Source organism: Fringilla coelebs, assembly GCF_963513975.1.
Source record: "Fringilla coelebs genome assembly, chromosome: 9".
Classification (NCBI taxonomy): Eukaryota; Metazoa; Chordata; class Aves; order Passeriformes; family Fringillidae; genus Fringilla; species Fringilla coelebs.
The window spans coordinates 22,739,326-22,767,046 of NC_140067.1; the positions used below are offsets into that span (position 1 = coordinate 22,739,326).

At 40.2% G+C, this 27,721-nt stretch overlaps 1 protein-coding gene across 1 annotated transcript; it reads right to left on the reverse strand.

Annotated features, from left to right (window-relative positions):
* Positions 1–37: 37 nt before the first annotated feature.
* CFH (complement factor H) lies at positions 38–27,721 on the reverse strand. Its single transcript, XM_084211861.1, has 24 exons — positions 27,539–27,721; positions 23,563–23,748; positions 21,725–21,830; positions 20,950–21,026; positions 19,017–19,211; positions 16,693–16,863; positions 15,035–15,214; positions 13,353–13,553; positions 11,940–12,116; positions 11,420–11,596; positions 10,395–10,571; positions 10,065–10,238; positions 8,699–8,881; positions 7,908–8,090; positions 7,203–7,385; positions 5,831–6,010; positions 5,227–5,433; positions 4,425–4,610; positions 3,628–3,804; positions 2,508–2,684; positions 1,853–2,035; positions 1,030–1,230; positions 565–759; positions 38–422 (listed from the first exon to the last, which is right to left on the reverse strand). Coding segments are annotated over exons 1-24 (3,939 nt in total). The 5' UTR covers positions 27,600–27,721; the 3' UTR covers positions 38–420.

Sequence of the window (27,721 nt, forward strand, 5' to 3'; positions counted from 1 at the left end):
GAAGAAAGTAGGAATAGACAAGGCCAAACACACTGTGTGCTGATAATCAAATTAACTGTCACCTTTAATTCTTGTCTCAGTATGCCACCAAAGCCAGCCTGTTTCCAGGGCACAGCTGTTAATAAAGTAACAGTGAGATCAGGATAGAATGGATAAAATGTAAGCACAACCCTTTGTCTGCATGAAATGTAAATACATTTACAAAACTAGTTCTAAGGTGGATAATATGCAAGGACAACCATCCAGTAATAAAAACAAGAACAAATTCCAAGACAGAACATTGGCTAAGCTGCAAACAAAACACAGCAAAATGGGAAACACCAGGAAAAGTTGAGCTCGAGTGAGCAGGTTGGTTGAGGGCTCTGTCCTTGCCACAGCTGGGCTCTCTCATGTCATTTCCTTTTACCCAAACAATGACAATTCTGTGTAAAGAGAAAAAAAGGGGAAAATGCATCAATACCAATCCTGACAGACCCCAGGGGCTCCTCAGAGCAGTGAACAGGAAATTTCAGCAGAACTGCCTCCTACAACCCCTGCCCCACCTCTTTGGGAGCAAGCACTTACACAGACACGTGGGGTATGGAATCATTCCGTCCAGGCACTGTGCGCTGAATCTCTCGCTCTGGGAAACCGGCCGGTACCCGGGCTTGCAGGCAAACACAACAGGGTCCCCTGAGCCATAGCGAGGGCTTGACTGCCTGGGGGACTGCAACCGAATATTGTTCTCTTCCATAGTTCTCTGATTCAGGAAACAGTGCCCTGCAAAAAAGTAATTCTGTTATTTGCCTGTAGATCTCACACTGGACAGCTGATGCTCTGTTGGCACCTCCTGTGTGTGCCTTGAGTGCCCTTGCCCCAGCTCAGGTGTGCTGGACAATGACTTCCTGGGGGCACTGCCCCTCTATTCCTGCAGCTTCCAGGACACTCCCACACCCTGGCTCACAGCCAGGAAAGCCAAGGGCTTTATGCTTCCCTTCAGCACTAAAAATGCAACAACAGAGCAGCAAAGCCAAAGAGGGGATGACTTACTTCCCAGTGTGCACCGTGGGTATTTCAATTTCCCCTCCACACACTGGACTCTGAAGTTGGGACTACTTGGATGTGCCATATATCCCGATTTACAACGGAACTCGATATAGTCACCCGATGTGGAGTACATCTTGGCTTGGCTAACCCATTTCAGCTCAATATTGTTGCTGTCCATATCTTCTTCTGATGCTGTACAGGCCACTTGAAAAAGTCAAGAGAAGAGTGTCAGTACTCCATACAGACACAGCACATGCTTTGCCCCTAGAGCCTACAGAAGTCCTTCACATCAAAAATTGCTTCCAAATGTGCTCTGACCCTCTGTTACTTGCAACAGAAAAGACATTCACATCCAAGCTAAAGGGGAAAAAAAAAGCCTTGGGAGAAACCTTGTCACACTGTCAGTCACACAGGGCAAGAATGAAGCACAGGTGGGGAAGACACCAAACACCAATGAACTTCCCCATATATATTTTCGAGCGATCCCTCCTTCCCTTCTGCTCTGTACTTCTCTAAATTTGTTTTCTCATCATGGATGCAGCCCTGGCTTTCCCCCACGCTGCCACTCATTCAGACCCATCCTCCTGGCTCACAGCCTGCTGGGTAGAGCCATGGCCCCAGTCCTAGAGCACTCAGGAGCTCTGCTCAAGTGATAGAGATCGCCTCACAGCGAGGATTCAGCCTACTGCTCTTCTCATGGGGCTGTTGGCAGCAGAGGGGACTACACAAGCTGAATTTAAGCAGAAACTCCTTTGAGACAAAAGGAGGACTCACTGCCATTCTGCCCTGCCAGCATTTTGGCCACCCAGCACATGCTTCAACCTACTCAGGCAAACTGGGGGGTCTGTCCACTGCCCATTGCGACAGGTGATTATTGGAGTTCCTTCCAGGGTGTAGAAATTCGGGCATTTGTACTCCACAGTTTCACCTTCTTGATATTCTTGCAAGGGGAAGTAAACAAGCTCTCCACTTTGAATATTTGGAGGTGCACCACATTTCCCAGCTTGTCCTGAAAGAAATTTCCCAGTCAGAGAGGAAGTTCAACTGCAGAGAAGGTCTGGTCAGAAATACCACCCACACTACATTGGCACTACTCAGAGAAGTGGAGTAAAGCAGAGAGAGAACCAAAGAGCTGGCAGGAGCAGGAGTTTCTCATTTCTCCAAAGTTCAGGCTCACAGCTGCCAGCTTGCCCCCTCTGAGCACAGCTTAAGTGCTTGCAGCTGTCTGCAGGATTTCATCTTGTCCTGCATAAGGTGTGGCACTTGGTCCTCTTGAGTGAAGTCACCTGGGTCCCTCAGCTTGGTAAATTCTTCCCATCTGAACAGAGACCTGGGAAATGGCCTGTCTTATCCTGAGTGTGCCAGACCCATGGCAGCTGTGCACCAAGAGGGCACTGAGATGCTAAATGACAATGAGGCAGCTTTGTGATGCCATCATTGACAGGAGGCTGGATGGAGAGAGAGAGACAGAGAGAAGTTACCTTTGCATGTTGGCAGATCTGTCCAGTTCCCATTTTTGCACACTACAGTAGAAGCCCCAGTCATCTTAAAATTTTTCCAGCACTGATAGTTTACACTCTCTCCAGGCATATACTTGGACTTTCTAATACCATCAATGCTACCACCAGCAATTTCTAGAGGAGGATCACATCTCACATCTGAAAAGAGACATGGCTGCAGTCACCTTTCCAATTATTAAGATGTTCCTTTACACAACCACAAGTGAAAGGAATTAGCCTTGTTACAATTTCTGTACAGATTTTCTCCCTCAGATGGGTCAGAGGAGTTCACCATGGGGGAAGCAATGAGGTGTGGCAGTGGCAGCAGAACACTGTTTGGGACTCTCAGGAGATGGCAGGGTCAATAAGTTTCTAGGGAAAGCCAGCGTGCACAAGAACCACACCAGCCTTGTCTTTCCCTGGGGAGCCCTGGCCTTCCTGGAAACCACAGGGGTAGCAGCCAAACTGATTCCCTGCTGAAGTGCAGAGCTCTCGAGGGCTGGCTTGCTGGAGGAGCTTGTCAGCCTGTGCTGCTCAGGGCTGGATAAGCACAGCCAGCTCCACAGAGCTCATCCTGCAGGCACAGATTGGGATGGGGGACCCTGGAGCATTCCTGAATGTTCCTGTGACAAGGAACAATCTTTCCCCTTCCATGGCCCTAGCAGATCTTACATGGTTTAGATCTGGGGCTCTGCTAGGGTCTGCATTGGTCAGAGTGGAGCACTGCAGAAGAAGAGCTGCTTTTCTGTCCTACTGTTGCTTCCATTCAGCTTTGAACACAAGAGAGAAGCCCTTACATGTCTGTCCACTGAAAGTCACTGAAGTGGTGGGCACTGGGGAAATACCAACAGCATACAGGAGAATGACAGAGCAGCACGTTTTAGGCCCTGCTGCTTCAGGAACATTTTTGCTATTGATGAAAATATTCCCAGTATCTCTAGAAGCAAAAAGTTTAATTAAATTTCTGTGCAAGGAAGCCATAGCAAGTTCAAAGTTGAGGTATCCAAAGAAAACAAGTAAAAAAGGCAAAGTCTTCAGAGTATTTCAATAGAGAACTGGTTGCCTCTACGCTAACAGACAAGGTGAAAGCACAGATTCCTACCTCTGCAAACTGGGGCTTCTGACCATTGACCATTTGAACAAAGGATGTAATTTGCACCCGTGATCTGAAAGTTCCTTTCACACTGGTAGTGCACCGTGTCCCCAGGCAGGTACCTCTCCTGAGGAATGCCTTCCACGCGTGCGTTGGGGATCTCTGGTGCAGCTCCACAGCTGACATCTGCAAAGAGGAGTGTGCAGTGAGTGACAGAAAACTCACACAGCCTGGCGTTCCAGAGCTCCTGGTGAGCAAAAAGCACTTTGAGGAATGCACACCTTTTTCTACAGGTAGAAAAAGAAGGTTTATTCTGCAATGCTTCAGCAACCGGCATTGTTTGCCTACAGAAACTAAAAAGAGAGGTCACAGAGATCAGCCAGCTGTGCTGCACAGCATCGTGTGCCACTAGTTTGGAGAGTGACACAATTTATTCACTATTTGAAGGTGCTTGTCAGTAACTGACATGCTAGTGATTTGAAAATAAGATCCATTGCTCCAGAGTTATCTGCTCCTTTGCAGCCAAGATACTGCAGGATTCCTCCATAATGTCTGCCTGCTTGATTTCAAGAGAGCCAGGATTCAGCTACCTGCTCCAGCCCACAGGGAGATGATTGCTTTGCTGATCTGCCCTGCTTGTTGTTTTCCAGAAGCCAGAAAAATAGGTGCGGTAGCAGCTCCTTCAAAGCAAGTCACCTGTTGGCTCTATTGGCCTGACTCACCTGCATGCCCAAGTAAAAATTTTCTTTATTCACAACATGAAATGCTAAGAAGGATCATGGATTACGTAGAAGTTGAACCTATACCTTTACAGAAGGGTGAAGTGAAAGGTGATGTCCAATTTCCCTTCCTGCAGAAAATTTCAGGGGAACCAACAATCAGGAACCCTGGATCACACCGGTAGCGAACTGTTTCACCAGGTTCATAAGATTCCTTGATTCTGCCTTCAAATTGAGCATTGACAACTTTTGGAACACTTCCACATGGCATTTCTGAAAAGATAAGAGAAATCTGATGTGTGTGGTACACATTGAAGAAGTGTACTTATTGCATCAAACAGGTGCTTTAGAGAGCTATTTCTAACATCAGCACAGTCGTCTGCTAACAGTGGATTATTTATCATAATTAGGTAATAAATGTATAAAAGGTAGCATACAGAAGATTAAAGAAATCATTCCCCCAGATTTCAGCCACTGAGACACTCCAATTCTGTTTCTAAACATGCCAGAAAGTTTTACTGGAAGCTTTTGTCCCTTGCTACCCTGATGTGATTTCCATCCCTGATGCTCCACAGCAACTTTTAGTCACCATTGGACTCTGTGGAAAAGAGATCTTTGAATCAGGAGGATATGCCTAGGACTCAGCTGGGAGAGATATGAAATGAGCAAAGACTACAAGAATATGAAGGAATATTTAAAAACTAAGCTGCATTTAGAAAGTCAGTTTTGCATCCAATCAGGATTGTTCTGAAGACATCCATGATGGAAGATAAGATTCCACAGCAAAATATGGAGTAGAAAAATACACTTTTACTGACCAACCTCCAGTTTAAAATTTTTTCCATTTAATTGCTAAATGCACTTCCAAAAAAGTAATTTTTGATATTACCCAAACATAAAGGAGCTGCAGTCCAGTTGCCCATAGAGCAGTTTCTCTCTGTTGGTCCATCTAACAGGTATCCAGAACGACAAGCATACTTAAATCTAGCACCAGCCAGATAAATTGTTTTCCCTTCTCTTTCAAGTCTTAAGTTTGGATTTTCAAGCCTGGGAGCATCAGCATATTCTACAGGTTCTGGTGGCAAACATGGTGTTTCTAAAAAACACAGACAACACAGATAAACAATAGTGCAAGACAATCAATATTACAACTGTAACTAAGTAATAAATAATTTACAGAATTGAGGACATTATTTAAGGCCCCCAGTCAAAACTGAGACTATGTTAGGCAATATACTAAACAAAAAAATAAGCACACAGCTCTTGAGGGACTAGCTGAAAATTGTATACGCCATCTCAGATAAGTCTGTGTAAATGAAAAACATGCAGTTGTTTGCACCCTTTTTAGCCACTTATGTTCAACTGCTTTCCTGCAGTTCCCTGTCCATGGTAATCTCAGGTAAGTAACAGCAGCCTCTTGCTCATGATGACTGCAAATGAATAACACAGATATTCATAGCAAAATGATGGAAAAGGAGTATGCCAGTACTGACCCACACAGTGAGGTGGTGACTGCCATTTCCCTTCTATACAGGTTATGTCCTTTGTACCGATGAGCTGGAAACCGTCCTGACATGAAAAAAATGCTTTACTCCCATTCCTGAAGTTTCTTCCTGCTGTTGTCTGCTGAGCACCAGGGACCTGAGGTGGAGGTGGGCACACATTCCTCTCAGCTGAGGACACATATTCATGTTACGATAGAACAAAGAGAAAACGTAGCAGTTCAGCAGAGATTACAACACAAACAACTAAAACAACACTGGTGCTAGATAACTCCAATAGCTATCTCAAGCTTTAATTAATACTATGATCATTTTGTTCTGCTTTAGAAACAGCAGAGCTGCCTTCAGCTGCTCATATGCTTTCAGAGTCATAGAAAAGACAGTCACAGCTGTCTACACCAAGCTAAGATGGAGTTTCTTGTAGTCCCTCCTTTCTCACACAGCTGCACACTCTTGTGCTTTTCCTGTTCCTCTCTCTATAATGAACTACTTTAGGAAAACTGAACTTCAGACTAAGCTGATAGAGCTAAATTAGAAAGCTAAAAGAAAAGAAAAAAATAGGCTAAATTTTTTCCACTCCAAGAATGAAGGACTCTTTCTGCCAAAGGAAAGAAAAAGGAAGAGAATGAGGTAGATCTAGGACAGAGATCTGAGGAGTCTTCCGCAGCTTGGTTTCTTGCTTCTAGTGGTTCCAGAAAACTGAGGAAGGGACAGTGATTGCCATACTTTTCCCACTTTCAGGCATCATTTCCCAAAAATCTGGTATAACCAAAGTGAGAAATGAGGCAGTGCTTGTTTGTTACAATCACGCTTTCTATAGACAATATCCTGTTCTGCCATGCACAAAGGCAACCCTGAAGACATTGACCTCTGGTGTGTCTTACATATGGGCAGCCTCCTCTGGGTCTGTGCTTTCTCACTGGTCAACTCAGCTTTTTTCTCATAGTTTCACTAGGAAGCAGTTGGAAAAATGGAGGGGAAAAAACAGACTAGAAAAACTTTGAAGGTTTAGAGGAAATAAAGGAACTTTGACTGGAGCTTGAGCTATGTGCTCTCTGTTTTACATCAAGGTAAAGCCTTTTGAAGAATTGAGCTTAACTTTATCATTGCATCTTTTCTCACATCAGAAGTGCCAGCAACAACCATTCCAATTGTCAGAGTAGAGAGCATTAAGTCTGCCTCACGAAAGTTGTGCATCTCTAAACCTAGTTAACTGCTCCAATGATAGCCACAACTACCCTTCAGCATATGATCAAGTAAACCTTTCTATTTCAGCCTAGGGATACAGCAATGCTAAGAATCTTTAATAATGAGCATTTATCATGCCTGCATCAAAAGAAATGGTGCAAATGAAAGAACACACCTCTACATGCAATCTCTGGTGTCCACCTCCCAGACACACAAGTTGCCTGTTTAATATTTGCATCATTTGATGTACATTTATAATGTATAACTTTATGGGGCCCAGTCTTCTTTTTTGACATGGGATACTGGCGAGAGTGCACCAGCAAAACATCCTCTGGAACTACACATTGAGGGGATGCATCTGAAAAAAAATAAAAAGAGCTTAAAAACCAGATTTAGATCAGACAATATATACTGATGAAGATGTCATCAGTTGTACAGGAGTTCCATGTGAATTTGAGGAAGAACTTCGCTGGGCAGGTTCTTGAGCAGGGAGGTTGGACCAGATCACCGACCCACTGTGGGCCCTTGCAGCCTCACTCATTCTGTGACTCTGTGAGCAGGACTAATCCACATAAAAGTGTTTAGGGTGGGACAAGCTTAACACATTGTGGCTATTAACATTACTTTTAATTCCTTTTAATAATTGACTTTAACCACTAGGCAAATGTCTATTTCTTTCCCTTTACAAAGCTGTAGGTGCAGAGTCTTTCCAGGTTGAAGGACTTGCTTCCATTTAAAAGGAGTAAATTAAAACACTCAGTTTGGATGGATTAAACTCTAGCATGTCTGGCTACATACTGATGGCTGAAGTCCATTTTGTAGTCAAATTTGTATACAACTATATTACACTCACATCAGAAATATTATGGAAACAGATTACCAGCACAAAGAGGTAAAGGCTTCCATTCTCCATTAAGACATTTTATTTTCATTTCCTCAGTATTGCCAGAGCCTGGTTTACATCCACAAGTTACTTCATCCCCATGTGAATACTGGGCCTGGTCTGCCTGATGCAGAACAACATTCGGGATAGAGGAAGGTGAGTCACAGGGCATTTTGTCTTCTGTTGAAAAGAGAAAAAGTATTCCACAATAATTCAGGAATCACATATCAATAGCTGAAAAAACTTAAAATAACTATATTTGCATTTGGTGAACCAAACCTACACCCACTAATTGTAGCAACTAAATTTCAACACAGCTGGGGTACGTATATCTTTCAGCCAGTTTGCTAAATTGCTTTCCTGCCTTTTCCCTTCTTTTTCCAACACTGGCATGATCCACAGGTAGTTCCAGTTCACAGTACAGACTAAGGAAAACTTAAATTAACTCAAGTCACCTGAATCACTGACTCTGATCAGTCAAAATTATAATTGATCATACACCTGCACATTCACAATGTTTCAGTTAGAATTATTACAAGAACTGAAAACCATTGTAAGGTCTCTTACAGAACTGCAGAGCTATCACCTCTCCATGAGAACTGCAGTTCTGCTACAACAGTAGTGACAGCACAAGGTAATTGCTTGTCATGCAATCTTATCTTATTATTTTATGACTTAGAACAGAACATTACATCTGCAAATACATATTTTTAATCGTGAAAATATCTATGAGGTAAGAGCCTGCAGAGAATTACAGACTTCTCAGAAGTAAGAGCTGTGTAGATTACCAATGCAAGAGGGAGGAGATGACCACTTTCCATCAATACATTCTATTTCCTTTGATCCAACCAACTTAAATTCGCTGTTACATTCATATTGCTTTCTCTCCTCATGCTGGTACTGTTCCACAAAGCCATCAACAATTCTTCCATTGGGAATTTCAGGGGGAGGTCCACAGTCTTTGACACTCTCTGAAATCAAGAGATCAAGTCTATGCTCTGAACTCGGTACTATCACCACAGTTATATGTTAAGTACAACATAAAACAAATTGAATGTATCAATTAAAGTGAAGGAAAATCAGAGGAACAGGTTAAACAGGTGATTGATTTATGCCTTTGAATATCTGGATTCGTGCTGGGCTGGAGATCACAAACAGATACATGTGACCAGGCTCACTCTTGTCTCTCACGTCCATGCACTGTCAATGCCTGCTCTGAGAAAAATGTTTGATAAAACCAACCCAGTTTTAAGGGAAAAGTAAAAATAGTGTTACAAGAATGGTAACTTCAGTATTCTTAAAAGAAAATAAGAAAACTGACAATTCTGCAAGGAATAACCTATGTCCTAAAAATCACCCAGAAAAAAACCCCAAAAAAACCAAAAAAAAAATAACAACAACAACCACCACAAAAAAACCCCTAAAACAAAACAAAACCAACAAACAAACAAAACTAAAACAACCCCCCCACACACACTGTATGTTAAAGGAATTCACTTTTGATGCAGTGAGTGGATGTCCTATTAAGGGAGCTTAAAATGTTCCTGAGCTAAAGAGCCAAATCTATGAAACAGACTTACTTTTAAATGCAAAAGTGTGTGAGCAAAAAGAAGGATGACAAAGTAGAAGTCACCAAAAAAGTGGCTGAGTGGGAAGAAAGGGATGTCCCTTTTTTCTCTCAAGTGAAAGCGATGCACCTCATGAGAGGGCTCAGCACCAGCACAAGAAGCTCTTCTCAGATGCCAGGAAGTTGTGTACTAAGTTAAGAACACTAAGGACAGGGATACATATTTTTCCTTCTGTACGAATGTACTCATCCTACTATATGAAACTAAGAATTTAATGGAAAAATCCTTCACTGGGTTTCTTTTTTTTTGGGCCCAGCTCTGTGTCACCTCCAAAACCAATTTTTCCCTTCAATTTTATGCAATCAGAAAAAAAAGAGCACAGGATGCATTATCCAATAAGTATCAATATTAGGCAATGGCAAAACTTTTGGAATACAGTAAGAGGGGACACTACTCAAATTAATCATTGCCATACTGCACATTATTTGTGTAGTTGTGAACAATTTTTCAAACATTTAAGTCAATAAACCTGATAATTATTTTGTGCAAGCCATTTACTAGCTCAGTTTCAGTATTGCAGAATTACCTTGACACACTGGTGGTGGTGGAAACCATCCAAAGTGGTAGCACTGAGTAGAGGCAGATCCCACCCTTTTGTAGTTTTTTGCACAGGTAAATGTCACAACAGCTCCATTGCGGTATTTACTGTCTTTGGGAAAGAAATTCCCGTTTATCAATGGCAGGAGAGCACATTCAATTTCTGTGGAGAAAAAATATTTTAACATATAGTGGAAAACCTACAGAAAGTACATAAAATGCTCCTGGTTAGAACAAAACCAAAGGAAGGCTTAAAGAAAAAAGGTTCACTGAGTGTATACAGAGAGTGACAGTGATTAGCAAACACAAAAATATTCACCACGACACTCGGGTTCTGGACTCCATTCTCCATTTTTGCCACATACTGTGGTTTCAGTTGGCATGTTATTTGTAGTCCTATGTCCCTCCAAACATGAATACTCAATTGTATCTTCAGGCATGAACACAGATTTGTTTGTATGGTGAATCAAAATGCCCCCCGGTTCTTTACATGATTCTGTAGAATAAAACAAAGTTAGTGTATTTAGTTATCCATAAACACTGCCCTTTGGAAGCATCATCCCTGTAGGTATGTTTGAAACATCAATAATTCTACATTGTCTGAATATTCTTATAGAACATGCAGCATGTTCACATATTATCTATTGTATTATTCTTCCAAAATTTGTCTAGAAGTAATGTTTAGGGTAAATATTTCTTCCTTAGATTAAATTATTTCATTTAGCTATGTATTACTATCATTGTCATTATTATTAGTTTAGGTGTCACAGCAAATGGTTTGTACTGCTGTTCCCATGGTCAGTTGTGAGTCAGAAAAAAGCCACAAAATCCTAGGTAAAGGCAGTCTGAAATAAAAGGATAAGATAAAATAGCAGCTAAAGTTGGTCAATATTATGACCAACATATCACAGTACAAGAAGTCTCTTACTGTACTACACCTGTGTTCAAGAGAGGAAGGAACTTTGAAAAAATAAAATCCTATTTGTCTCTAGTTTTGTCACATTAAAAAGTTCTTGGTGGAATGCCTTGGTTCACAGATGTTGCTTCAAAAATTAGGAGTAAATTTGGGCAAATGTACCTTGTATCAGGGAAGAACCACTGATGAGGTCAGTGATTACAATTAACTCAGTGCTAAAGAGATCCAAAAAGATCCTTTGCATTTTCTTGGAGCCTGAGAGAGGTTAATCTCCAGAGGATCAGCCCTCTGAGCATCCCTCTGCCCATTAAGAAACCTCTACAGGTCAAAGTGACAAATCTCTGAGGCCAGAGAACATCACAGAACACCATGCCCACAGGACACACTGGTGACAATGACAGGGAGCTCTGAAACCTTTAGCTACTCACTGATGCACTTTGGAGGTGGAGTCCAGCCACTCTCTTTGCACTCTGTGTATCCTGTTTCTTGTCCTTCTGGAGTCACAAACCCAAAGTTACAGCTATACAGGATCTTATCTTTTAAATTGAATAATTTATAATGCGAGTTCAAATAGCCATTCTCAAAAGTGATATCCTGGCACTTTTCTGAAAGAGAAAAACAATATTTCTTCCAAGTAAAGCACTGGTAAGCTACATACATAAAAATCAGAGCAGAAGGATGACAATAGAAGCAGCAGTAGGATTTAGAAAATTGTTTAATACATGGTCAACTGAACACATTTTTAATTCCATACATTGTTAATACATAATGCTTAATATGTTATTTAAATGAATGGAAGTCTTGGTTGGATGTTTCAGACCTATATTCTGAGAGAAAACTTCTGTAGCATGTTAAATCATTCTGTGAAGATGAGTCTTCATTTTCAGAAATTACTGCTACAGCAAATAGTTTTAGCTAGAAACCTCACCAAAATACAAGCACACTCACTTTTACGGGTACATCTCGGAGGAGGTTCCCAGCCATTCCTTGTGCACAAGACCTCGTTGTGCTGAGCCTGGAAGTCGTAGTAGCAGGTGTATCTGGCTCTCTCACCTTCCATGAAAAAATCATCCCAGCGACGGTGCAGGAAATACCCTCCTGCCAGCTCTCCGACGGAACATTTTTCTAAAGGAGGAAGGAAAGCACATTTAACCACAGAAATTTCTACAGCAAGAACTGAGGGAAATGAATCCTTAAGAAGTGTTACTCACAAACAGGCCTCCAAGCACCTTTCTGTAGCCTTGTGTACAAAAAGACACTTGTGTGCAAATATGAATGAAAGCATGTTTTGTTTCAGTGCCTTGTGGTTAATGGACCACAAGATCAGAAGTGGAAGTCACTACATAAAGTAATATGCCGTGGCCTAGTAACCAAAAATCTCTTACTCATTGTTCACAAGCAAGCTTGCCTCACTTCAGTGCTTCTCACATCAGTTTGGTCCCATGTCTAAAACATTGGTGTATGCCCAGAATGAACTTCAGCATTTGGCTCCAGGAGATTTTATCATCTCTGTGAAAGTGTAGCAGCCTCTCAAACCAGCTCTAGAGATTTTAGCAACAGCTTAGCACAGTGGCTCTAAGGCCTTCTGTCCCCAAGAGCCCAGATGTAAGGCAGATGGCTGAAGAAATGTTATACTGTGTTATCTGAGTGCCTGCTCCTTTCCTCCAGGCAGGGCTCCACTCATCTCCTGCACTGAGCACCACTCCACTGAGGGCAACAAGGAAAGAGCAACCTTTTGTAATCCACTTTTGTGCCCTACCAGGAGGTAGGTACTTTGCTGTGATGTGTGAGAGGAGGCCTCATCTCTCTGCTTTAGATTTAAGTTCAATTAATTTTAAATCTGAGTGAGTATATCTGGTTCTCTTGCTGTTACCATGATCCATTTCAGCTTATTGCAAAAGTGTGACACCTTTTCAGCTCTAAAATTTAGTTTCCCAAAGGGATCAGGCAACTCTTCTCAGAGACGATGAAGACTAAGTGCCAAAGTGCCCAAGCCACAGAAGGGAGAATATATTTACACAGAGAAACTGTTTGTGTGTGCAGCTGTGGTGCAGATGAAAGTATATGCTTTGATGTTACCCAGAAGCCAGAGAAGAGGAAGGTTTACTATATATTGCTTACTCTTAGGAATATTTTCAGGAGTAAGCAATCTTCAAAATCCAAAAGCATAATTTCAGAGTGTCCCCAGGTAACACTTTGTGCTCTGCAGATAGGAAGACAATCTGGGTGCAGTTCCAGGGGTCACCTAAAGCAGTTTGACTTTCAGCAACTGCTTTGCCTTCTGTTCCATCAGAACAAGTTCTGCTGCACAGATCTTTGATAATTCGACCAGAGTTGAATATATAGTGGAAATGTACTTACTCAGACATTTTGGCTCTGGAAACCAGCCCCTTTCAGTACAGGTAATTCGAACCCAGTATTCTGCAGTGGGAGTTGAATAGCCATCGAGGCAGTGGTAACTTACAGTCTGTCCAAATCTCATTGGAAAGTAATAGTTTCTATAGTACTCATATGAAGAACTGAACTTGCCATTTTCTATAGCTAGGTAGTCACACGGTTTCCCTTGAAACAGAATAGAACAACAACAATATCAACACATGCTTGATAAAAAGCTCAGGATACCTTTCAGATTCAGCTTCATCATCTGAGTATTTCCAGAAATGGATGGAACCACAACTGCACACCCTGGAAGATGGTAAGGAATGCAGGAACAACCACGCTCTGCTCTTGGGGTCTTTGCCTACAGCTGTGTTACTGCCCTCAGTTCCATTGCAACCAACAGAAATCCAGCCAGCACTCTCTGCAGACTCCTGAGGGTGATTTGTGAGACCAAAGGTTCGTATTCATTGTACAGTGAGATGACACTGTAGAGGGTCTTAGTTAAGTTTACTATTCTGACCATGAAGGGAGCCCAGTCATCTGGCTCAGATATAGAAACTGAACTGGGAATTCTTAAAATTGAGATGACTCCTGCCACCTCCATTTACAACTTTTGGGCTCCTGCACCAAAAGTTCCTCCTGACTATTATTTTTTTTGGTTTTTTTTGAGGTTGCAGCATTTTAATTTTCTTCTTTTGGTTCCACAAAAGAACTGACCCTTTCCAGGGAAAAGTCCAGGATAGAAGGAGGAGGTTTTCAGAAGCTTCCATCCAAGTTTACCCAGGCTCCTCCCAAAATGTTCTGACCTAGAGCCTACATGCCAGGCAGAGCAGACCATTCAATACTGAGTAAAGTGGGCTCAGAGTGACACCTGAATTTTAGAACCCAAATAATAAGAGAAAACATTAACTCAAATACTAAAAGAGTGTGTTTCAGAAATAGCTCTAATCATCTTATCCAAAGGTTCCTTTACAAGACTGATTTCACCAGAGCTTCTCTCACATTCGAAGTTTTATTTTCAGTGACCAAAGATGAAAGAGTGTTAAATTTGAAACCACCTGCTAATTTATATATATATATATTTTTTTTATACTGTGCCTACTGGGCAAAACTATCATTGCAGTCATGGGAAGTTTAACCCAAGAAAGAACTCATCAACCATCAAGAATACCTTGCTTTGTTATCTGACAGGATATAAAATAGATAAAATCCTGTGACTGTCCATTACATCAAATTACAAGTAAAAATCTAGAGCTGTGATACTACAAGGAAAGGTATCTTTCAATCATTACCTGTGGTTTGGCTACTTTAAACTCCCCTTGTCCTCTAATCCTGACTGGGATGCTATTCTTCAGGTGGAGCACAAACCTTCCTGACAGTGAGCTGACTGTAGCCTATTTTAACAGATTTGCAAATACAGTAAGAGGTAATAATAAGTGTTAATAATAATGAGTGTTAATAAGCACAATGTAAATCTGGATTACACCATTGTTTTTATACGTGATTTTGTGATTTTTCTAAACCATTAAATTAGGTTTTACAGTACCAAAAAAAAAAAAAGCAACTATCATATCTAATGCTCCTCATGTTTTTCTCTTAACTTATTTTCTCTGAGATACTTCCAGCAATTCCATATTGTAACTTTATTCATGAGAGCTACTTACGGACACAAGCTGGTTCAGGCACCCAGCCATTCTTGGTGCATTCAGCTGTGGTTCTGCCAGTCACGGTTTTAAAATGATACCCATCATCACACTCTACTGTGATTGTAATACCCACTTTGTACTTGTCTTTTTGAGGTCTAAAGTTCCCAGAGGAAATTACTGGAGGAGAGCATATAATTTCTAAATAAAAACAGGGAAAAAAAAAAAGAATTTGTTTAAATTTATTGCATAAGTTCTTGTTTTCTTAGTATATTGGCCATAACTGCATAGAATTGTTTAGAAAGGTGTGTTTTAGAGCAAAGAAAAGGTTACATTTCTTCCTCACTCTTAATAATGTATGGTTCTGTAAGAGAAGAGTGACAGCTGTTACTGATATCATATTAATTAGAAGATTAAAACTTAATTGCAAAGAGAATGGTTAGAGAAAGAACTGGAAGCCATCAAACCAAACCTAATTATTTCCTTTAGAGCTGCAGCTGGGTTTTGCTGGGCTTGTTTATGGACACTGTCCCCAAGGAGTGCAGTTTCACTGGCAGGTCCTAAATGCAGAAATAATTATACTTGACTAGGAACTGATAATTCAAAGGTTGTGTGATTAAGATTAGGGTCCTTCACTGACACTGGAAGTATTTCAACAACTGAAAAAGGTCAAGAATATTATTCTAAAAAACTCAGGATATCTTCATGCCCAGAGAAGTCAGGCTAACAGATTTATAAACCAGAGCCTGTCTTTTGGGTGTTTTGTGTCTTCTTCTAGCTCAGAAAATATCACCAGCACCCCGAGGGCTGGGAGGGGATGACTGTAAGGTAACTACAGGTTGGTTCTGCTGTGGTGTGAGGGGGGTGAATCAGTTTTCATGCATGCCCTGTTGAACCCACTAGGTCCAGAGATAAGCCCAGTGGGATCCAGAGCCACTGTCTGAGTACACCCCAAGTACCAGAGCCCAGCATATGAGCGTCCAGAAGAATGTTTTGTTTGACACTCCTCAAAAGCAGTATGCTGTTAAACTGTTGGCAATGCATATTAATTAATAACACTACTAATCTTGAATCAGAAAGGTCAAAAACTGAGTGGGCCCAAGACTGACAACAAGTCTTTATTTCTTACAGAGTCTGTCTGGAAGAGGTCCCAGGAAGGTGGGTGGTGCATAAAATCCTATCATGTTGCCCTGTTGCCAACATTTTTTTTTTTCCAGTTTCAAGATTTTGGCAAATTCTTGAAGAAAATTCAAGGCACTGATAAATTCTCCAAAATTTCATCAAACTGTTTCAGTTGGGATATGACATGCATATTCAGAGATTTAAATACAGCCTTTAAGTGCTGTAATTGAAGTAAAATAATTGACCCAGAGGGCTGATGTCAAACAGGACTAGCCTCAGGAATTATGGATTTGTCACATGAAGTGCTCAGAAGGCATTTGAGAGTTGAAAACAATAGGGACCTTTCATTTGTAGAGATTCACAACAAGATTCTGGTTCTGTTACTGCTCTTCATGGAAAACTCTTAGCCAGTTCTTTGGTCCCCTCAGCATTCAATCCTTCCAGTCTTCATGGATATTGGATGTGGAGGGATCTATTTTGTCATGAATGAACTTATTAATCTCTAAAATTACTTCCAAACCCATCTAAAGTGCAAAACTACTTTAGGGAAGACTGACCAGTGCAATAGGGAGGTGGATTCCATCCTGATGCAGTGCACAGGGCATCTGCTTTGTTCCCATATTTGTATCCTTCTTTACAGAAAAACTGCATTATCTCATTTTCCTTGTAAGACTTCCTTGGAGAACGGACATATCCATGAAGGATTTCTGGCACATCACAGATAATTTCTGAAATTAAAACAGACAAAAATTCACATACTTTAGTTTTTATTTGCTAAGAATAAATTTGTATTAAAATACAATTTAGGTTGGGTGGGTTTTTTTTGGGGGGGGGGTTTGGGGGGAGTGTGGGGGGGATAATTTGCATTCACAAAAACTTTTGCATTTGGAAATTGTTTGGAACTTATTTGAACACTTACTTGATTCTGGGTTCCAGGTGGAAAATGTGGTGTAGCACAGCTTCAATTGCAAATGGGTTCATGAGAGATTTCAGGGCTTTGCTTTGTACTTTAATGGATTTAGAATCAAGAGATAAGGCAGAAGACATTCCAAAACAAGACACTAGGCTAGCTGAAATTTAGGATTTTCTATTTTTCAGATATCTTTGTAATTTCCAACAAACCTAATGTGCTCTCAGAGCCAGTAAGTTATTAGTTAAATCACGACATCAAAAGGAGAAAAGAATTTAAAGTATCTGAAAAATTGACACTAGAATGCTTAATATCTATAAAAGAACATAAATGTTCCCAGTTCCTTGCCAAACCAAATAAAACCACAGATATTGCAGTTTCCTAAAAATGCATTCATAAAGCCAGAAGATATTCAAGGCTTTCTTTCCAAGGTCACAGAACAGGACACCAAAGAGTTCTCTTGGATTCTTTTTCTAAATTTACTTTGTGTTTAAAATGAAATACAGCTCATGGGAGCTGTCATTGTTTAATGAAATTCACTATATTCTGAAACTGTTACAAGCATAAATGCTTAATTCCACTCCATGCTGTACAAAGTATAGTAAATGGGGGTTTCAAAGCAGCAAAAAGCAGTACTGGAATTGTGAACAAACCATAGATGTATTTGCCATCCTGATGTGTATTCTGCTCTTCTAAACACATACTTCATGATCAAATAACATAGAAATAATCTAAGAAACTTGTTCTGAATATATATGTGTTTGTTGCCATAATCTTCCTGGGACTCATTCTCATATCCTGAGATATCCAATCCCATCCATTCTTTGTTCAGAAACTGGAAGGAATAATCCCATCCACCAGTGCCAGCTGCAGGCAGGGCAATGTGGGATTGACTGGCTAAAAAGTTGTTTTGCAGAAAAAAAAAGTTGGTGGTCCTGATGGACAGGTTGGACAGGGGCCTTTGCAGCAAAGAAAATACTCCTGGCTCACTGGGAAAAGTGCTGCCAGCAGGCCAAAGGAGGTGATGCTGCCCCTCTTCATCTCTCCAGGGCAGAACTCCCAGTAGAGGAAAGATCGGGACATAGTGGAGCAGATCCAGTGAGGGACAGGAAGATAATTAAGGAATTGGAAAAACTGACAGATAGAGGTTTAAGAGAGTCTGCAGTAAGGAAGGCTTGGGGGAGAAGGGACAATCTGTTTTACATGAGTAAATTCCTGGCTCCAGTGGGGCAGGCAGAAGCAAAGGTGATGGAACTGCACCTTTCTCACTGGCCACCAGCCATTCAGTGAGAAGCAATGGGCACCAGCTGAAATACAGGAAATGCCACTTCTAAGGTTTTACTAAAGAGAGTTCAACCACTGCAGTGGGTTACCCAGGGAAACTGTGCATCTCCATCCCTGGAGATATCAAAAGCTGACTAAACATGTTTTTGAGCAACTTGCCCCAGCTAATTGCTTTGAGAGACCTTCAGAAGTCCCACACCACCTCACTGATTCTGGGGTTCTGTAAAAACTACACACAAAACTTCCAACTTTCCCAAACACATGAGTGTGAGGAAAGAATTTTTTTTTTTTTGTATTCTATGTGCCCTAAAAATTAAAATCCTACTTGTTAACTAAACTTGGTTTACACAGATTCAAAGTTGTTTCTGATTACTTTGGTTAAATCAACACTGAAGTGGTTGACTCTTATGCAGACATATCAAAGAATTTGACTGCAGCCTGGCAAAATACACAGCTTGTAGGAAAAATATGGAACAAACAGATGGTCTATTATCCTTATATGAGTATCCAATACTATTACATTTCTCCTTCTTATCCTACTTTTTCATATATGCACTGGAGATTGTTTACAGACAAACCAAGCTTAGTTGTTGTGAGATGAAGTGAAAACTTTGTGGCTTCCCATATGGTAACCATGATTTAGGAGTCTGTGAGAACAAAAAAAAAAATAAATAATGTCCTTTTTACCTTGACACTGAGGTACATTGTTACTCCATTCTCCATTAGCAGAGCAAACGATTTCTTTAGCTCCAACAAGCTTGTATTTTGCATTACATTCAAAATTTACAACCTGGCCAAAGGAATATTCTTGGCCTAGCTCAAATGCACCAGTCATAATTATCCTTCCATTTTCAGGTTCTTGTACAGGTAAACACTTTATCACTGGAAAAACAAAACAAGGAAAGAAAAAAAGAAGCAATTTTGAGGTCTGGTCTGTAAGATAAGCTGACACACAAAAAATTTAAACTACATAAAAATCACTGTAATTTCCTTGCACATTTAAAAAGTATACACTCTAGCTATGTATTCAGATATCATTTGCATCAAGTGTAATATGAAGTCCTAAGCAAAAAGAGTGACATAGGAAGAAGCTTTTAGACCCTCTCTCATCATCCTCTTCTCTGTCCTTGAAGGCTAAAGACAGAGCAGCCACTGAATTAGATGACCTCACCCAGCCTAAATTATCCTAGGATGGTTAGCTGAGCCTTGACTGACACCATTAAAATTTGCCAAAATCAGTTGACTTTGCTTAGAGTTGTGCCAAACTGAGTTTGCTATGGAAAGTTTGCTATCTGGAACAGTGCTGAATTACACACTGCCTACAACAGTGTGTAGTGATTAACTAAAATTCTAATTCAGTTCAGTTATTAACAAAAATTCTCATTAAGGATATCAGAGCAATTATTACTAAAGTAAACAAATGCAGTGGCAGACATTAATTAGAGCTCTTGTACGTCCCAATTAAGTACCTGCAGGAAAAAAAAGAATTAACTTATGTCATCAGATATGTCTTATTAAGGGGGGAAATGACTATCAAAGCTCATTCTTAGATGCCTAGATGGATATCACTGAGCAGGTCCAAAGTGGATTCTGTTTTGTTTACCAAAGCTACTTCTCTCTGACATTTGCCATCTTAAAAGTCATTTGCCTTTTCCATGAGCTCATATTCTGTCTCATGGGTTCTTCACATTTAGGACACTCTACAAATTCTTTCTTTCACAGGCAATCATATTTCAGTGAAAACTCAACCATGACAGAAATAACTTAGGAGGACTTTGACACTGAAGTATCTTTGTGAGACATAACCAAAAATGTTGGAAACTCTTGCTCCATATGGTGCAGACAGACCTCAATACCTAAGTGTGAGTGCCCTCAAAAATCCAGTAAACTAAATGCAAAGTATCTAAATCCATGGAAATATTAAACCACAGACAACAAGCTGTAGTCAAGATATCTACTTTAATTTGTTCTTAGAGACCCTTTCCTGACATCAGATGCTTAACCCAAACAAAAATGCCACTGCTGCCCACATATGTTAAAATAAAGCAGTTTAAAATGATCCCTGTGAAGAGCAGGAACCTTATTTTCAGGATCATACAGGCTTGAAACTGGTGAAATGGTTTCTAAAACCATAATCTGAGCCATCCAGTCTATTAAGTCTTGATGTCTGTGTCCTCCTTGCTCTCACTCTTGCTTACTGAATGTCTTCCACATTAGTACGCTTAATAGGGAGACCTTGACAAAAATCTTAATGCTTAGGATGTTCAGAAGGATGGAGGAGGAAAGCAGCTAAAAACACACATGCCTTCACACTGGTTTGAAACTCATCATGCCAAATGCTATTTGCAGCCATGTTTTGCAGGCAGCTGCTCTGTCAGGGCTTTTGGGGCAGAGCTTTAAGTCAGTCTGGAAGTGACAGGACTCCACTTTGGGAAGGGTTTTTAACAAAAACTCTTTGGACTAAAAGAGCTGAGAAGTCACTCTAAGAGCTTCTCTGCTGCCTAACTTGACTTTAAACATAGGTGAATTAATACTAGTACAGCAATCATAGACTATTTTAGATAGTAGCAGACAAATAAAAAGACAATTTATAGAGAATTTAATGTCAAACTCCATTTACCTTCACAGTGAGGAATGTCATTGCTCCATCCATCTGCCTGACACTCACGGTAATTCCTTTGGCTGAGCATCTGGTATCTTACCAAATAAAAAGCAAAAAATGCTAAAATACACTTTTATTGTGCAACAGAAACAACAGTGCTGCTGTTTTTGAAGCAGAGGAAGATGGCTTCAGGTGTTCCAGCATAGAATAACCAAAATGTGACAGCACTGAGTAGTTTTTTACCTGCATTTCTCCTATGGGCTGTCTTTTAATTGCATATGGAAAAAAATCAAATCAGAGAGTAGGAAGGAATAAGGAAGAAGGCTTCATTACAGAGATAGCATGCTTTGGCTACATAACAAATGCACTCAGAGGAAGGACAGCTACTCTGAAAAGACAGTGAGGAACTGAAGGGATTAAGGAGAATATTGATTTTTGGAACTCTCTTTGTAGAACTCAGGCTAGATTCCAGTAACATAACAACTGCAAAAGCATGGCTAAAGCACTGTACCAAAGCTGATTTGCTTTCCAGGAGGAAAATATCCAGACACAGGCACAATACCATGTATTTGACTTGCTGCAGTTTTCACTGGAGAAGATGGATAGAGAATTTCTTTCAAGCATTCAGTGAAGACACGTGAGTCTGCCAGAAATGTCTTCCTTCAAGCATTTTTTACAACACATAAGCAAGCATTAAATATTAGTAAACTGTATTACAGAGAACAAATGTGTAACTGACAGTATAATTAACACCATAAGTTAATTCCCATACATTGAATTAAATGAGTATTACCCATCATTACATCTGTACTCAACTCTGGCACCAAAAACAAATTCAGTTCCATTGGTAAGTTCAAAGAAACCAAAGTCAGTGTCTCCAGGATGTCCACAGGGCTTATCTGGTGGGAAAAAAAAAGGGAAAAAGCTTTACTTACACCCTACATAGGAAGGTGAAAATGAGAAAGACAGCATATTTCCAGTGATTAGTAGTGAGTATGGGTCTTTAGGGGCTTTCAAAAATTCAGAAACATTCAGCATAAGTTGGATTAACATCTTTTTATCACTATTTTCATAGTTTTCAACTATAACATACTAGAGTATTCTTATTTTTAAAAAAACAACCTACCAAAACCAACCTACCTACAACAAACCCCAAAACACAAATTAGCATGTTTTATTCCTTTAAAAAGGCTGAACTCATGTTCAGTTTTATGACAAATTTATGGCAGTTTTGATACAATTTGTGACGTAATCTGCACCAAAGCCTCCAGTAGAGAATCCATTCAACATCAGAAATGAAATTTCCTGGATTCTGTTGGGGACCTCGCTGGGTGAAGTGGGGTGACCTAAAGGCACAGGAGTTATTTTGGTCCTCAGGTCCCCATAGGACCTTCCTTATGGCCTGGCCCTAGCTCTTTGCTTTGGATTCCCAAAAGAGTGGCAAAGATGAACACTCTCACTCATCCTCTTCTGATCTCATAACATGGACTGCAACATAAACTGCACAGCTGAAACCCATTACCCCTCCACAGCAGAAATCTTTCCTGATTCATCTCAAGCAAGGCAATTTAACTCTCGGGGCCTATCAACATCCTCCGTTTTTACCAGCGAAGATGTGTTTGAGCGGGCCCTAAAGCTGCTGCCGTGGGATTCAGAGGAAATGGAAGCTCCTGATCAATGTTTGTCTCCTGTCCTGCCGAGGGACCCCCAGGCTGAGCAGAGCATCCCCTCCTCTCTCCCTGCTCGCTCCTTGCCGGTGGCAGCCCTGCTCACTGGGTGGCAGCATTTGCTAAAACATGCTGCAAACCAAATTCTGGAGGGACTCGTGTTCACTCACTAGTTACACAACGAAATCTCAACACTGAGATAGAGACTCAGTCAAAAATGTAAAAAAAACTATTAGTGACTTGATAATTCTTACTCACAGTGTGTATTAATCTCTGTTTGAACAACACCCAGGATTTATAATCTCAAATATTATATTGTACTACTAAAAATTTTGCATGTTAGATAGACAAACCCCTTGTTTCTAAAATTCCTTTGTGTTTAAAGCTCATTTATTACAGAAAAGAAGTATCTACTCACTGATGATAACAAACTTCAATTTCTTCAGTAATGAATTCTGTATGAGGATGTGAGATACTTGAAAACTCTCAGCACAGTGTGCTAGAGATAATAAATAGCAGCTCTCATCCTAATTGTGAATTACAGCTTAAAAGAAAAGGCAGGGAAAAATAATTTCCCACTTGCAAGAAATGATATCTTTCATAGAAATAGTTGAGTAAGCTGTCTCTTGACTCACATTCAGAAGCTAGGTTTGTGCTTTATCCAGTTTTGACTAAAAAATTTTGAAAGCAAGCTTCTAAGAATAATTGATTTTAATAATGTAGATTGGGTTAATAAGGCTGGTCTAGAATAAGATCTTCTATAAAGAAAAGAATAAATCCTTTGATCTGGAGAGAAGGAACTTAAAAGAGGTTCCAGTATGCACACATCCTTTTTAAGGTGATATTTTAAAGACTGCAGAAATAAGTAATTTACGAGAAAAGGTACAATTTCTCATTGACATCACTGGCAAGGAATATGGTCTGCCAGATCAAATGTCTGCAGATACTTTGCACAAATACTTACTTCTGCATTCTATCACTGGGGTCAGCTGCTTCCACGCTCCATCAATGCACCGAAACCCAACTCGTCCAATTTTTATATATCCAGGCCGACAACTGTACATTGCTTGGGTCCCATGGGGATAGGGAGGCTTGTCCCATCTTTTAGTAGGCACTTCTTTTATCCTCCTGGGAGGAGGCTCTTCACAAGCTAAACATTTTAAATAAAAACATTGGTGACTGAAGTACATGCTACAAACACCAAAACTATCTTGCAATAGGAAATGTAGCAAGAAATCTTGGGGCCGTTTGTGATCAGTGTTTGCTATTGAATCAGCACAAAATAGGAAAGTGACAAGGATCCACATGTTGTAGGAATGTGACTAGACATTTAGAAGGACGCAGGAATAGCCAGGTGCCAAGGAGCCACCCAGGACAGTGATGGTTCATGAAACAGATTTTACTGGCACAGCCTGCGCGGAGATCAGTGCCCTGGCTCTGACTGCAGACACCTCCTGCCCTTCCATCTGCAGGAGCTGCTCCAGGCCTGTCCTTCCACTGCCACAGAGAACAACTCGGGGCACTCTGCAGTCTCCTTCCAAACTATTTTCTTCTCCACCCACTGCTGCCTTTACTGATGTTATTTCACATGTGATTTGATTAAGTTCTGGCAAACTTCCCTCACTTTTACATTGCCTAAACTTTCTCTCCAGGCTCAGATCACCTGATATTCCAAAACTTATTTCCTCTTGCTCCTTACTTACAAGTTCCTTGTTACACAATATAATTAATTCTGGGTATTCACTCTAACCTTTAGCTTCCAAGCATTTCGACTCATTTTGGGGAGTGGATGGTGGTGTCTGGTATTTCTTATTAGCTCAATATTATACAGTCCTTGCCCAAAAGCTCCTTTCTGGGCCTCTTTCAGTGCACATGAAATGTACAGCCACATCCATATGAACCACAACAAATGAACCTGAATTTATTTTATTAAGAAGTTCCTCAACAGCTTGAGAATGAGCAAAGTCAGACCCAAGAGGAAAGCAGCAAATGTTGGGAAACTGTTAGTGAAAGACTAAATGATTTTGTCAAGAAATAATTGCCATAATTTCAGTGACAAATTTTTGGTGCTTGGGTGACTAAATGTACACATTTTGGAAGCTGAAGGTTCACCCAGAGTAACAGTCTCTGAACAGCCTAGCTAATTAAATGCAAGGAACTCTTGCTTTCCATCTGAACATGAAAGGTGAGCATTCATCAGGAATAAATAAAACAAGCCCTGAGGAATAAAGCCTTGGAAAAGGAATATAGAAAGTAAATGGGAGAAGAAATGTCCTCCAGGGAAGGAATCCTTTGGTGAGTAGATGCATTACTCAGCAGAGACCTGGCACAGGCATCCTCTCCCCAGTTTAGCTGTAAGGCCAGGGGTTTGAGAAAGCAGCAGAATCCTCACTGAAAGCTTCCTATGGGTTATCCAGGTGCTGCCTGGAAATAGGACTGGGGGAAGAATCTTTGGGATCTTTCCTCGTGTGAGGGATGTGGAGTTAAACTGTACTGAACTGCACTGCAGAGATGACACCACACATTAAGTAGGTGATGTGGAAGCAGGGGTATTTTATCTGCTCACTTTGTGTTAGAAATCCCAAAGAGTGGAAAGTGAACTTTACTTGAGTTTACAAAGACACACCCTTGAGAACTCATTTGCTGTATTTCAGTCAGAGGAGGACTGACCAAATTAGAGGCATAATTTTATAAAATGGTTTTAAAAATAAAAAAAAAAATGTTGCAAAGAAAAAACTACATATTTTGAAACAGTATAATTTGAAAATAATGGTAATTTTGAGCTTTAATAACTTTAGTTTGGCTGTTTTAAGTAGCCAGAAGAATTAGACAAGCTTTGACAATACTGCTAATGTGCTAAAGGAAGAGTGTGCCCACACCCATTTTTTCCAGTTACTTTGATAAATGTTCTCCCTCCTAGGAATGATTACATCTGAATAAAAAGTATTGTTTCTGTGCACTAGAGGGTACTAGGCTACTCTAAAAAACGTAGGAGAGGCTTTTTTTAGCAAGAAAAGACAGATTTGAATTCTAACAAGATTTTTTGCAAAATGTAGGAATAAGGAAAATGAACAGGAATCCTCTAGCTGGTTCTTTCAAATGTGTTAAAAATTGTTAGTTTACCCAAAAAGTTCTTTTCAATGGCAAGAAAAAGCATGTTTCTAACTCCACATATTTCTAATTATACCTTGTTTGAGTTATCACTTTCAGTTTGCAAGCTGAGAGCGCACACTGAAATCTGTAATTTAAAAAACAGGTTATTGAGTACAGTGAGAGCTGCTCATTCCTCCCTCTGAATTTTATCATAGTTTTATTGTCTGCTGTGCAGAGTGCAGCCTCTTAACTCTTCCTTGCTTCCATTAAACACCCCCTCCCCAATGAAAGATAATCTCCTTAGTCTCTTCACCATTACTAAGATTTGCTGGGTCTCACTGGGTTTTGTCTCAACTCTTCCCTACTCCTGCCCTGATGTTAAACTATGTGTGACCATCAAGTGTCCCAGTATGTGTATATGTGTGTAAATATATGTGTGTGTGTGTGTATGCAGTTTCTTAGTGGCTTGAGGTGAAGAAATCTGCTGGCAGGCTGTACTTCAAACCCATATTAATTCCACCAAGCACTCACCAACACTAGAGGGTTTTATTTCTACATTAAAAAGCATGCACAGAATGGATACCTTCAAATTCCTTACTGACAGACAGGAGAGCTGGAATTACTCATTCAGTATTTACATGTGACTTGACCTCAGTTAGAAATAGCTCAAGCTGCTTTTTTGCCAACAATATGCTGGTAGCAGCTTCTACAAAGTACAAGCACAATTACAAATCCAGGTGCAAGTGGCTTCCAGTCCTTCTGCAAAACCCAGTTCTCTGAAGACTTTCCACAACTCTCACAGACTTTCAGCATGAAGCTTAAACAAGAGTCCTGCATGACCCATGGTAATAGCTGTCCTGGATAAATCAAATTTTGCTACATTCACATTTCTTTCCAATCTCCCTGACCTAAAGAAAGCGTTGTTAAAACAAAGTATAAATTCAGGCAAACTTTAGTTTCAAATTCCAGGACTTTTCTGCACTTCTTTGCAAACAAATTAGACTATTAGTTGCTTTGAGGCAATATTTATTTATATTTAATTAAGATAGGACATTCCTTTAATTTCCTGGTTTTTCAGTTTTTCAAAGTAAAACCCATTGGATCTTTTTGATTAATGAGGTCCTCATAACTTTCAACTGAAATGAAAACCAACCTGAACCGAGCAAAGACGTACCAGCTCAAAACCACACAGCACCCTCTGCACAACACTCTATACCAAGAAACTCAGACACAAAGCAGACAAATTAAATAACTAAGGATACACTAAATAATAGAAACACAAACCAAGACAAATATAAATATATTGAAATGAGAAACAGAAAACATCAGAGGTTTCTGAAAAGATACGTAGAACACTAGCTACCTCTTCAAACATGAAAAAAGCACACCTGTAAATTTATGTCCTTTCCTAAACTAAAACCAGTTAATAGATATATTAGAAGTTTTTCAGTCAATGTAGTAATTGTTCATCCTCCTCAGATCACTTTACAGGTTATTCCAGACAGAAACAAAATATTCCATAAATGTGCATTTCTACTTTAATCTACCAGTTGCTTCCTGGTTTTAGATATTAGAATAATTAGCAAACATAATTAACAGAAAATTAGTTGTCTGGCTCCAGTTTATAGTGACATAAAGCATTTGAAAAGTTGGGCAACAGATTAGTAACAGCAAAATAAATAGGTGAAAATAATCCTATGACAGGACACTAAACACTAAAGGTACTAAAAGCTGCCAGAAGAAATGTCAATTATTGTCAGAGGTTCATGAAAAACACCTACAAAGCCTTTGCATATTGCTTTAGTTACCATCTTCACATACACTCTAAGAGAGGAGTTAAAGCTTACCTCTTTGTGCAGCACAATGGATCCAACACAAGAGCAGAGCTGCATAGCCCAGGAACGACATTCTAGAGATTCAAAACCTCAGCAAACACATCCAGTATTGTAGCCTACTTTTTTTCATTACTTTGTGCTATTTCCACTGCTTTTTTACTTAACTGGTCCACGGACTGACCTTGCAAAACATTT